This window comes from Carassius gibelio, chromosome B9 (assembly GCF_023724105.1).
Source record: "Carassius gibelio isolate Cgi1373 ecotype wild population from Czech Republic chromosome B9, carGib1.2-hapl.c, whole genome shotgun sequence".
Lineage (NCBI taxonomy): Eukaryota > Metazoa > Chordata > Actinopteri > Cypriniformes > Cyprinidae > Carassius > Carassius gibelio.
Genome location: NC_068404.1, coordinates 18,789,791 through 18,802,432, shown reverse-complemented (window position 1 = coordinate 18,802,432; position 12,642 = coordinate 18,789,791). Strand labels below are relative to the sequence as shown.

Genomic DNA, 12,642 nt, shown 5'->3' with positions numbered 1-12,642 from the left:
CTCTCTTTTTTATATATTTTTTTCCACAACAATATATACGTGGCACACCCCATATAATGTGTATTCCTCTTACCAGTTCAAATGTAGTCAATTTTTTGTTTTTTAATTGTGTTTAATTTATGGTGTTGACATCTAGTCGTTGTGTTCTGCGCATGCGCATTGTTTGTGCCCCAGGTAACGCGCCTGCACGTTCTCGTGAGCGCAGCTGAGTCGGATGTGCAGTCAAAGGCCTTCCGGTACTGAGGCTCACACAACAGCAGGAAAATGGCGCAGATCGCCAAAACACATGACGGTAAATCCATTTATCAACGATTATTGAGGAATATATAGGTTTTTGTAGTTTATGTCTACATTGCAGTCGGTGTGTACGTTTTTTTCTAGTCCTAAAAAGTGGAATTAGCGGGAAAAGGCAGAATAAGGCCAGTTTGAGGTGGTAAATAGAATATGGTGTCTGATCGTTGAATAAATCCTGGCCGTGGCGCACACGACAAATTAACTAATATTCTATCTGGAAATTCGTCGTGTGGTTTATAGCAGAGTTACTTGTAATATTAATTGCATAAATACGTATTCGTCTATAGACAGATGATCTGTTTTTATTGCACAGATTTTGAATGTTAAAAATACGCTGCTTGAACGATTATGTATGGAAACTAAAATGGCGCTGCAAACATGCAGACAAACACAGACCAGATCTTTACCCGTGTAAGGTTGTTTATCTTTGTAAAAAAAAATCCAATTGAGTGAATTGTATACATTGTCAGTTTTTTTGACGTGCTTATGTAAACTTACTTATATTGATAATTGTTCCGTTTTTCGCTCCTCTAACGAAGTATTCGTTTATATCAAACGTGGTTTCGCACTTTTTTTGTATTAGTGGATCAAAATTGTATGCTAAACCATGTATATGTGTAACTGCACTATGTGGGTGTGTAAATGTAATTTATGACGCTTAAATGAATTATCGTTCATCTGTTTATAGGTATTTTGGTGTTCTGATCTCTGGTTGTTTTTTTGTTTTCTTAGACATTGAGGCTCAGATCCTGGAAATCCAGGGGATGAAAGCTGCCCTGGTGGAGGGAGCTGAGCAAGGGGTTGGACTTGATTCCACTGGATATTATGACCAGGAGATCTACGGCGGCAGTGACAGCCGCTTTGCTGGATATGTGACATCAATTGCTGCCAACGAGCAGGAAGATGTAAGTATAGCATAATACTCTAAAAAGTTTTAGAAGAGCCTATGTCAGCATGTGTAAGTACTGCGTGGAGGGATTTCTGAACCGAACTATATTTATTTCAAGGATGATGATGAAGATTCATCCACAAGTCTGCTTGGACCGAAGAAACCAGGATATCATGCACCGGTTGCAATACTCAATTCCATTCCTCAGTCAGATGAGCAGGTAATTAAGAGAATACGTCTTCAAGTTCCACATTTTTTAAATGAAGCTAAAAACTATTTCCGGATGCATTTGTTGAAAGAGATAAAAGATTGTACAATATCATACAATTATAATTCTTTTGCCCATCCTGCAGTATGATCCCTTTGCTGAACACAGACCACAGAAGATTTCAGATCGTGAGGACGAGTACAAGAAACGCAGACAAAAGATGATCATCTCCCCAGAGCGCCACGACCCATTTGCTGATGGTAAATTTTACACTACTGTTCTCCTCTGTTTATTTTACCTGTCCATGCCGATCAGTATTTACTCTTCTCATGAAGTTCCGGTCCAGACCAGTTTTGTTTTTGGTTAACCCTTTGAACGCCACCCAACAACTTGCTCCCTGGATTCGACTGTCTCAGTAAGACATGCATATTTTAATAAGATTTGCAGACAACCAGTTATTTTTGATTCAGAGTTTTAAATGAGTTGGGCAGCAAAGTTTTTGGGAGACATTTGGTTGGGTGGTGGCATTCGTTCGAAGGGTTAATGTACTTTTTTGTGTGAAACAGGTAATACAATAGTCAGACACCTCAAACAGACACTTTTTATAGAGTTCAATAATGCCTGAGGCTGCAGTGCACTTTGTTGTGCAGTTACTGCCAGTTTTTTCTTGTTCCATAAGATACTCTATATATTTGCCCAATGGCATGTAGGCTAGACACCCATCATGCGTCAAAGTTAGTAATGTTTCCAAAAAGAGTGGAACTCTAATCTTGAGCCACTTCTGGACATATTTTACAAATTACTGTGCATATCGGTTGTAGTCTGTTACAAAACTTAGTTAAGCCAAATTTAGCTTCCAATAAAATGTTTCCCAGCCATTTTAGTTTCTTTAAACCTATGGCCTGTGGGTGCTCATACTGGTACAAATTAGCAAGGGGTTTAGGGACTTCAGAACACATTGCAATAGGCTGCACACACTCAAACTGCACCAGATGGGGTCAGGTTATGGGAGGGAATTGATTCTGGATGAGACCAAACATCTTGCATGTAGTCCCAGACAGAGGAAGCTTTACAAAACTGTTGTGTAAATATATTTCTATTTTATTGTAATAAAATAGAGATATATCTATTGAAGAATCTGTGTACCAAGATTCCACAGGCCCATACTAACTGTCCTTAATTTCTCTCCTACAGCAGTACTGCTATGCCAGTCCTGTCTGCACTCTCTTAAGGGTGCAGCAACTCGTCCTGTGTAGGTTATGGTCAACAAAAAGCAGCGTGTTTAACAGATAAATCAAGACCGTAGTTGGTAGTTTTGCTCTGATGTGAGGCCAGAGGGTCTTTCAGGGGAATCCACCATGGTTTCACGAAACAGTTTTTTTTTTTTTTATGAAATTGTATGTTATTGTTAAAGCCTCATCAAGGACACTTTTCTCTTCTCAACTTCATGTCCTCCCTTCTCATTTGAACTTTTCATACCAGTCCATTGTAGATGCATTTAAAAAAAAAATTAAATTAGATGCATAAGTATGCACACTTGTGCATTTTTTCATTAATTTGTTTCTGATTTTAAATAAATTTTTTAAAGATTTTATTAGAATTCCCCAAAGTGTTCAGTGTCTCTGGCTGCAACACGTTTTTCCTTTTGTGTTTTTAATGAGTTACAAGAGGAGAACAGGTGGTATGCTATTATGTGTGTGAGTTCAAACCCTTTTCCAAAGTGTTACTAATGGTAAAGAGAAATTTTCTAGGCTTCTTTTCTGCCGGTTGAAGTCTGACTGCAGAGGGACCCTTGGCACTGAAAGTGTACGTATTCTGGAGAGCGCAGCCCAGGACCCTGCATCAGTGATGGCTATATCCTCTCCTTACATCCTCTTAAAAGCAACAGAAACCTCTTTGTACCTGCCTGTTCTTAATGTATGACTGTATACTAAGAGTGCTTAGCTTCTATTGTCTAGGGTTGTTTTGTGTTAAGAGAGGATAGTAATTTAAACATTTAAGGCCATCTATTCAGGGACAGTTGACTCTAGTGCTTTGTGTGAAAATGCTGGTTTTGAGATTTACTTGGCTGACCGTCTCGCATTTTGTTGGTGCTCTTTCGCATAGGGGGCAAAACGCCGGACCCCAAGATGCAGGTCAGGACATACATGGATGTTATGAAGGAGCAGCATCTGTCCAAAGAGGAGGTAAATAACTTTGGTTTTTAGTGAAACTAAAATATTTGTAAATATAAAATAAAAGTTCAGTTAAGAGATGTTCCTATCTGAGCAAAATGTTCAATGTGTTTTCTCCAGAGAGAGATCAGGCTGCAGATGTTAGAGAAAGCAAAATCTGGAGAGCTGAAAGCAGTGAACGGCTCTGCTGCATCCCAGGCTGCTGCGGCCAAACGCAAACGACGCTGGGACCAGACGGCTGACCATACCCCCAGCAACACCACACCCAAAAAAGTCTCCAGCTGGGACCAGGCAGATGGAGGTCCTGAAGTGAGTCAATGTTCTTTAACAGCTTTAGGGCTGCAACTGATTATTTTAATAGATTATTTCAATTACTTTTTCTTCAAGTAAAAAAGCCACACACAAATAAATATATATATATATATATATATATATATATATATATATATATATATATATATATATATATATATATATATATATATATATATATATATATATATATATATATATATATAGCTAAGTATATATAATATAATATGGCTAATCCTGTTCTTCTCTTTACCCAGACACCAGGGCACACACCTTCCAACAGTCGCTGGGATGAGACACCTGGTCGTGCCAAAGGTAGCGAGACCCCAGGAGCTACTCCGAGCACCCGTATGTGGGAACCCACACCAAGCCACACCCCAGCTGGAGCTGCCACGCCAGGTCGAGACACCCCTGGACATGCCACTCCTGGCCACGGAGGGGCCACTTCCAGTGTGCGCAAGAACCGCTGGGATGAGACACCAAAGACAGAGAGAGGTCTTCTATTTTGTCCAGTTTGTGGTGCATTCACTAACAATGCACAGTGATTTTAAATAATTGTATTTTGTTTGTTTCAGAAACACCTGGTCATGGAAGTGGCTGGGCTGAGACTCCACGTACAGACAGAGGAGATGAATCAGTGGGTGAGACGCCCACCCCAGGAGCAAGCAAGAGGAAGTCAAGATGGGATGAAACACCAGTCAGTCAGATGGGCTCTTCAACTCCTCTGCTCACCCCTGGAAAAACCCCTCTGGGCACACCTGCTATGAATATGGCCACACCCACTCCAGGTACTGGACTGGTGGTTTTGGTTGTTTCTATTGTAGTTAGAAATGATGATGTGTTTTTGGGTGATTTGTAGAAGTTGCTGTAAAGATTTGAATGTTTGCAGGTCACCTGATGAGCATGACTCCAGAGCAGCTGCAGGCTTGGCGCTGGGAGCGCGAGATTGACGAGAGGAATCGTCCATTGACGGATGAGGAACTTGATGCCATGTTTCCAGAAGGATACAAAGTACATAACTTTGTTTTCTACAGAATACCATTACTTTCTGTCAGAACATTAATCTAATTATATTTTCCTATTGCTAAATTTTTTTAATCTGCCATTTTCCCTAGGTACTGCCGCCACCAGCAGGTTATGTACCCATCCGCACCCCAGCCCGTAAGTTAGCTGCCACGCCCACCCCCATCGGAGGCATGACTGGCTTCCACATGCAAACAGAGGACAGATCAATGAAACAAGTCAACGATCAGCCCTCTGGAAACCTGCCCTTCCTCAAGCCAGATGACATCCAGTACTTTGATAAACTGCTGGTAAGTTCCATGTTCACCAGGAATCCCAGGGTTGTGGAAAACCTCCGATTTTCTGCATGCTTTTCAGAACATTTTTAGTCTTTTAAAATGAGTCTTTTACTAAAATATTTAAAATTTTAATAATTATTATAAAGCCTATAAAAATATTTTGTAATAAGTAATTTTAATTATGATTAGATTTGTACATTTTATAAAGAAAATGTGTTGTGCTTGCCTGTTGCAAATCTTGGCACTAGGCAGATTCTTGGGTTTTCTGTGTGATTACTAGAGCCAACTCCCATGTCTGTACAAAGTTCTGCTGCTGAAATATGGCTTGTTTATAATATATTGATGTACGGTTGCTAGGGTCTGGATAGGCAGTTGCCAGGTTGATAGAGACTACTTGGCAATCTGAGTCAAAATAGTTCACCTCCATGTCTCATTCAGTTTACAATAATGATTGTTGAAATATTCTTAATGATTGTTAGGGCATGGCTAGACCATTGCCAGAATAAGCCTACTGACACTCTGAGCCGAAAGAGAAGCCAGATGATCACACTGATGTGGACAGCGTGCGGACATACAGAAGTGTTGCGGCTCATTGGCCTTTCCCGATCCTATCCCCCTCTCCCACTTCACTTCCTGTTATTGCTCTACTGTCCTGTCAAAATAAAGACAAAAAAAGAGAATCTGTGAAAATATGAGTGATTTTCAAAAAATAAGAGAGATCATACTAAATGCATGTTATTTTTTATTTAGCACTGTCCTGAGTAAGATATTGTGCATAAAATATTTTAACATTTATTCCACAAGACAAAAAAAATGCTGAAATTATTAAAATAACCCCACTCAAAAGTTTGGGAACCCTTGGTTCTTAGTACTGTGTGCTGTTACCTGATGATCCTCGACTGTCTTTCTGTTTTGTGATGGTTGTGCATGAGTCTCTTGTTTGTTCTGAACAGTTAAACTGAGCAGCGTTCTTCAGAAAAATCTTTAAGGTCCTGCAGATTCTTCAGTTTTCCAGTATCTTTGCATATTTGAACCCTTTCCAGCAGTGACTGTATGATTTTGAGATGCATCTTTTCAGACTGAGGACATTTGAGGGACTCAAACACAACTATTTAAAAAGATTCAAACATTCACTGATGCTCCAGAAGGAAACAAGATGCATTAAGAGCTGGGGGGTGAAAACTTTTGGAATTTGAAGATCAAGGTGAATTGTACTTAATTTGTGTACCAGGAAACATACAAGTATCGTCTGTTGCTTACGAAGGGCAGAACTAAATGGAAAAAAAATAATTTTCAACAAAATAAGACAAATTTGGCCATCTTCATTGTGTTCAAAAGTTTTCAGCTCTTAATGCATCTTGTTTCCTTCTGGAGCATCAGTGAATGTTTGAATCTTTTTAAATAGTTGTGTTTGAGTCCCTCAAATGTCCTCAGTGTGATAAGATGTATCTCAAAATCATAAAGTCACTGCTGGAAAGGGTTCAAATATGCAAAGATGCTGGAAAACTGAAGAATCTGCAGGACCTTAAAGATTTTTCTGAAGAACGATGCTCAGTTTAACTGTTCAGAACAAACAAGGGACTCATTCACAACCATCACAAAACAGAAAGACAGTTGAGGATCATCAGGTAACAGAACACAGTACTAAGAACCAAGGGTTCCCAAACTTTTGAGTAGGGTTATTTTAATAATTTCAGCATTTTTTTTGTCTTGTGGAATAAATGTTAAAATATTTTCTGTACAATATCTTGCTAAATAGTTGCTAGGGCATGGTTAGATTGCCAGGGGGATATTTAAAGAATGCTTGGCAGTCTCGAGTCCAAAGAGTCCACACTCATGTCTCTATAGTGTTCTGATCTAGAGCTATACTAGTTTCATTTCATTCATGGATCTGTGACAAACACTGGAGGAAAATTGTACAGAAGGTTTTTGAGATGTTAATTATTATTATAGTAACAGCATTAATGGTATTTTCTATAAATATAACTAACAACAATAATTATTATTTATAATAATAAAATTTGTTATAAAAGTATGATTTCAATTTGACCAAATATCCAAACTTTGTTTGCAGGTTGAAGTTGATGAGTCCACCCTCAGTCCAGAAGAACAGAAGGAGCGTAAGATCATGAAGCTGCTCCTCAAGATCAAGAATGGAACACCTCCTATGAGGAAGGTTGGTATCCTCTCTCACACTTGATGGACTGTAACACTGTCTTGCAAGGTTGATCTCTAACTAGCTCTCTCCTTTCAGGCTGCTCTTCGTCAAATCACAGACAAAGCCAGAGAGTTTGGTGCCGGACCCCTCTTTAACCAGATCCTGCCGTTGTTGATGTCTCCTACACTGGAGGACCAGGAGCGTCATCTCTTGGTGAAAGTCATTGATCGTATCCTCTACAAACTTGATGACTTGGTTCGACCATATGTCCACAAGGTAAGTCTGCACTGCATGTAAGCATTCATTTTAATACTTGGGTGGAAAAACGTATTAACCTTTCATGTATCTATTCTAACATTCCTGTTTGTTCTTAAAGATTCTTGTGGTGATTGAGCCCTTGCTGATTGATGAAGATTACTATGCTAGAGTAGAGGGTAGAGAGATCATCTCCAACTTGGCAAAGGTAAGATGGTTGTGTGTAGATGATGTCATCTTTGGTACTTTAAAAGCATCCCAGCAGTTGTTTAATTCATCTTTAAATTTTGTAGGTCTTAATCAAATATGCATTTTGTCATTAACAGGCTGCTGGTCTGGCCACTATGATCTCTACCATGAGGCCTGATATTGACAACATGGATGAGTATGTGAGAAACACCACAGCTCGTGCTTTCGCTGTTGTAGCGTCTGCCCTGGGCATTCCATCTCTCCTGCCTTTCCTCAAGGCTGTTTGCAAGAGCAAGAAATCCTGGCAGGCTCGTCACACGGGTATCAAGATCGTACAGCAGATCGCTATTCTCATGGGCTGTGCTATCCTGCCACATCTCCGCAGCTTGGTGGAGATTATCGAGCATGGTTAGTATGACATTGTGGTCTCCATCTTTCTATATGTGGCTGTACACAAAGTATTTTTTCATTGTCTGCTCTATAGGATGGTCTCGAACTGTTGTTTTTTTTTCTTTTTCTCAGGTCTCGTGGATGAGCAGCAGAAAGTGCGAACCATTAGTGCTCTGGCTATCGCTGCCCTGGCTGAAGCTGCTACACCATACGGTATCGAGTCCTTTGATTCTGTGCTGAAACCCCTTTGGAAAGGTATCCGGCAACACCGAGGCAAGGTAAGCATGTGTCTGGTCATTAAAGTCGTTTCATTTGCACTTTATGCTTTCAGATTTCCAACCCAAAGATTTTCAGATTTTTAGTAAATCTGTTTTTAACAATGTTTCTGTGTCTCAGGGTCTTGCTGCCTTCTTGAAAGCCATCGGATACTTGATTCCTCTTATGGATGCTGAATATGCCAACTATTACACCAGAGAAGTGATGCTTATCCTTATTAGAGAATTCCAGTCACCTGATGAGGAAATGAAGAAGATTGTCCTGAAGGTGCATTAAAAACTATTCAGAAGAGTTAAAAATGTAATCTTTCTAAAACATTTTAGGCTAAACATTTTTTTTTTTGTTACATTTCAGGTGGTGAAGCAGTGCTGTGGCACAGATGGTGTGGAAGCCAATTACATTAAAACAGAGATTTTGCCCCCCTTCTTCAAACATTTCTGGCAGCACAGGATGGCGTTGGATAGGCGCAACTACAGACAGGTATTTGAGATCATCAGATAATTAGAAGTAACGTTAACCATGAGTAATATGCAATTAATCACACTTTTCTTTTTACTTCTATAACAGTTAGTGGACACTACAGTGGAGCTGGCCAATAAGGTAGGGGCCGCTGAGATTATCTCCCGTATCGTGGATGACTTGAAGGATGAAGCTGAGCAGTACAGGAAAATGGTCATGGAGACCATTGAGAAAATTATGGGCAACCTTGGTGCCGCTGACATCGATCACAAACTGGAGGAGCAGCTTATTGATGGAATCCTGTACGCCTTCCAGGAACAGACCACTGAGGTGCGTTACAGACTTTGCTGCATATTAAATATCCTGCTGCTGTTATATGATCATTTTACATCATAATCTCGCTCTATCTCCAGGACTCTGTGATGCTAAATGGCTTTGGTACGGTGGTAAATGCCCTGGGTAAGAGAGTTAAACCATACTTGCCTCAGATCTGTGGTACAGTGCTGTGGCGTCTCAACAACAAATCCGCCAAAGTCCGTCAACAGGCTGCTGACCTGATTTCTCGCACAGCGGTGGTCATGAAGACATGTCAAGAGGTTAGGGGCACATTATGTACATTTTTGGCCTGGTTAAACAAAAACACTGATACTGCTTACTAATATATATCTTGTTATATTTCCATGTAGGAAAAGCTTATGGGCCATTTGGGTGTGGTGTTGTATGAGTATCTGGGAGAAGAATACCCAGAAGTGCTGGGTAGCATTCTTGGAGCCCTTAAAGCTATTGTCAATGTTATTGGTGAGTGTTGTTCAAAGTGATTCATTACTGTTAGTATTTCTAATGTTTTTTTTTTTTCTTTTGAGTATAATTGTTTAAATGTCCCATTTGCAGGTATGCACAAGATGACACCACCTATCAAAGACTTACTTCCAAGGTTGACTCCAATCTTGAAGAACCGACATGAGAAGGTGCAGGAGAACTGCATTGATTTAGTGGGCAGAATTGCTGACAGGTCAGTTCTACAATGCCCTGCAGAATTCGAGCTATTAACATTTGAAATATTTTGATAATGCCTTCTAAACGCATCATCGTGTCCTTTACAGGGGTGCAGAGTATGTGTCTGCCAGGGAATGGATGCGCATCTGTTTTGAATTGCTAGAGTTGTTGAAAGCCCACAAGAAGGCCATCCGCAGAGCTACTGTCAATACTTTCGGCTACATCGCCAAGGCTATTGGGTAAGACAAAAAATTCTTCTCCGCAATGCAGACTGTGTCAGGTTGGAAAATGTTGATTTTTTATTTTTTTTTTATTTCTGTTCTTAAATCTCTAGTCCTCACGATGTGCTGGCCACGTTGCTTAACAATCTGAAGGTGCAGGAGCGTCAAAACCGTGTGTGCACAACGGTAGCCATCGCTATTGTGGCCGAGACGTGTTCGCCGTTCACCGTGCTCCCTGCGTTGATGAACGAGTACCGTGTTCCTGAACTTAACGTTCAGAACGGCGTCCTAAAGTCTCTGTCCTTCCTGTTTGAATACATCGGTGAAATGGGCAAAGATTACATCTATGCCGTCACACCTTTGTTGGAGGATGCTCTGATGGACAGGTAAGCTGGAAGAAGAATTACTGCTTTTCACAGGAGAGTTACCTCTTAAAACATGCAGGTTGTTTTCTGTAGGCCTCTATAACTCTGTCTTTGCTCTCCATTGCAGGGATCTTGTACACAGACAGACAGCCAGTGCTGTGGTGCAGCATATGTCTCTGGGAGTGTATGGCTTTGGCTGTGAAGATTCTCTCAATCATTTGCTCAACTATGTCTGGCCAAATGTCTTTGAAACGTCCCCTCATGTTATCCAAGCTGTCATGGGGGCCCTTGAGGGTCTGCGGGTGGCAATTGGACCCTGCCGCATGCTGCAGTATTGCTTGCAGGTACAATTTACTCTTCCAGCATGGAATCTGCACACTACATTTCATTGACTTGTAATGATCTAATAGTCAACATGATCAATGTTTTTTTTTCTCCCTCAATAGGGTTTGTTCCATCCAGCTCGCAAAGTGCGTGATGTGTACTGGAAGATTTACAACTCCATCTATATCGGCTCCCAGGATGCACTGATCGCACATTATCCTCTTGTCTACAATGATGAGAAGAACTCATACGTTCGCTATGAGCTGGAGTACTTTCTGTGAATATAACTACCCTTGTGCACTCTCTCTTTTCTCCTCTATCTGTGTCTAATTCATGGTTTATAGGACTTGGTTTTTGTTATGTTACAACCAGCACCACAAATTCTGTGGTTTAAAATCTTATTTCTCATTAAAGAACAGGACAAAGTCGAAAAAAGAATCTGTTAAACGTGATGCTTTTAGGTCTTTGGATTAGACTTCTGTTTTTACGGCGTGGCACCATGCACAGTGACAGTGAAGATAGTAGCAGAGTTTCTGAGGAATGTGATTTATCTTCAGTAAATCTTTTAACTAGAGACCTGTATCCTGATCTGTCGAGCCCTCCCTCTCTCTCTCTCGCTCAGTCACTCATCTGTTCTTATTATAATGTTGCTTAGTTTGGCGGAATAAACATTTGTGTATTAAAAGTCATTGGTCCCCACTGTCATTTCTTTTATCGCTTTAGCACGACTAAAATTAATCCTGATTTTATTCTATCTACTTTCAGTATTAAAATCCTCTCAAATGTCTTTTGAGAATTTGCAAAAATGACTGGCAATTTGAAAATCAAATCAGATTGGACTGCAGTGTGAACTAAGACTTTTTAATCAGGGAATATTTCTGGCTTTTACCTGTATTACAATGCAATCTAAGGAAGGTTCTTGGGTTAAATGCATTCATTATATGAGATTTTGTTTGCTTATTTCCCGCATTTTGCTTAGACGCAACAGAAGATGTAAAAGGCAGATTGTCATTTGTGATTTTGCACAAACATGAGGGTCCTGGGGTTTCTCAGTCTGTAACAATGTAAGTCCATACTTTTAGACATTATCATTTTTACATCCACCCTTTCAGATAATATTTGTTATTTTCCATGAAGTCAATGGGCTGCTTTATTGTGGACTGCAGTGCTTGTGCTGATCTTGAAAATAGTCTCTTGAACATTTGCTTTGTCCTTGGCTTTAAAGTTTAAATAAAATACTTTTTGGTACAAGAGCTAAATCTTTTTGCCTAGAAAATTGTTTTGGACCATGTCCTTGAATGTGTTTGAACTGACTTGAAATTCTAAGTTTGCATTAAATATTAAACTGTGTACATACTTTATAGTATGTCCTCGTGTAAACAGTACATACACAACAGCCACTTCCCGTGGTCTCCTTTTGACCCATCAGCCCAAATTCTCATGCCTTTTTAAATATAGCTTCTGTGTCTATCAGACACACACACAGTCTGTTAGGTGATGTCATCCATCAAAGGACAAACAAACATTGATATTTGCTTCCAGGGACATTGTGGACCAGTTCCTGTTTTCCATTTCTTTAAGAATGTAGAGCTGTCATGTATTAACTGTACAGACAATGAGATAAATATAGAATCGCTACAAATAAACAAAAATTAAAAGTTTTAAAAGCTAAACGCATTATAGTGGCAAATTGCAATCTTCCAAGTGTAAACCCTAGGGTTCAGCATGAACTTTTACCAAATAAATATGACCGTTATAAACTGTACAATGCTACCTGACATTTACACTTGTTTTAATCATTGACAGTGAATCGAATTTCAAATGAATCGAA

At 39.8% G+C, this 12,642-nt stretch overlaps 1 protein-coding gene across 2 annotated transcripts; it reads left to right on the top strand.

The window, feature by feature from the left end:
* Window positions 1-174: 174 nt before the first annotated feature.
* Window positions 175-11,500, top strand: LOC127965440 (splicing factor 3B subunit 1). Of its 2 annotated transcripts, XM_052566255.1 has the most exons (25): window positions 175-292; window positions 1,027-1,199; window positions 1,302-1,403; window positions 1,537-1,651; window positions 3,498-3,577; window positions 3,686-3,874; window positions 4,135-4,372; window positions 4,453-4,665; window positions 4,767-4,888; window positions 4,993-5,190; window positions 7,253-7,354; window positions 7,433-7,612; window positions 7,713-7,799; window positions 7,918-8,188; window positions 8,303-8,448; window positions 8,567-8,713; window positions 8,801-8,926; window positions 9,014-9,235; window positions 9,319-9,501; window positions 9,592-9,703; window positions 9,797-9,917; window positions 10,009-10,140; window positions 10,236-10,508; window positions 10,615-10,831; window positions 10,934-11,500. In XM_052566255.1, exons 1-25 carry the CDS (start codon window positions 265-267, stop codon window positions 11,090-11,092), a joined length of 3,936 nt encoding a protein of 1,311 aa, XP_052422215.1. In that variant the 5' UTR covers window positions 175-264; the 3' UTR covers window positions 11,093-11,500. The 2 variants fall into 2 exon arrangements, with proteins under 2 accessions (XP_052422215.1, XP_052422216.1); XM_052566256.1 differs by lacking the exons at window positions 175-292; window positions 1,027-1,199; window positions 1,302-1,403 and adding an exon at window positions 3,143-3,197 and having other exon boundaries at window positions 1,635-1,651.
* The last annotated feature ends 1,142 nt before the right edge of the window (window positions 11,501-12,642 follow it).

Excerpts from the sequence above, each read along its gene's own strand:
- LOC127965440 (XM_052566255.1), top strand. The coding sequence starts at position 265 with ATGGCGCAGATCGCCAAAACACATGACG. Across the intron at positions 7,800-7,917 it reads TCATCTCCAACTTGGCAAAG|GCTGCTGGTCTGGCCACTAT; the intron begins GTAAGATGGTTG and ends TGTCATTAACAG. Across the intron at positions 9,704-9,796 it reads AGCTATTGTCAATGTTATTG|GTATGCACAAGATGACACCA; the intron begins GTGAGTGTTGTT and ends TCCCATTTGCAG.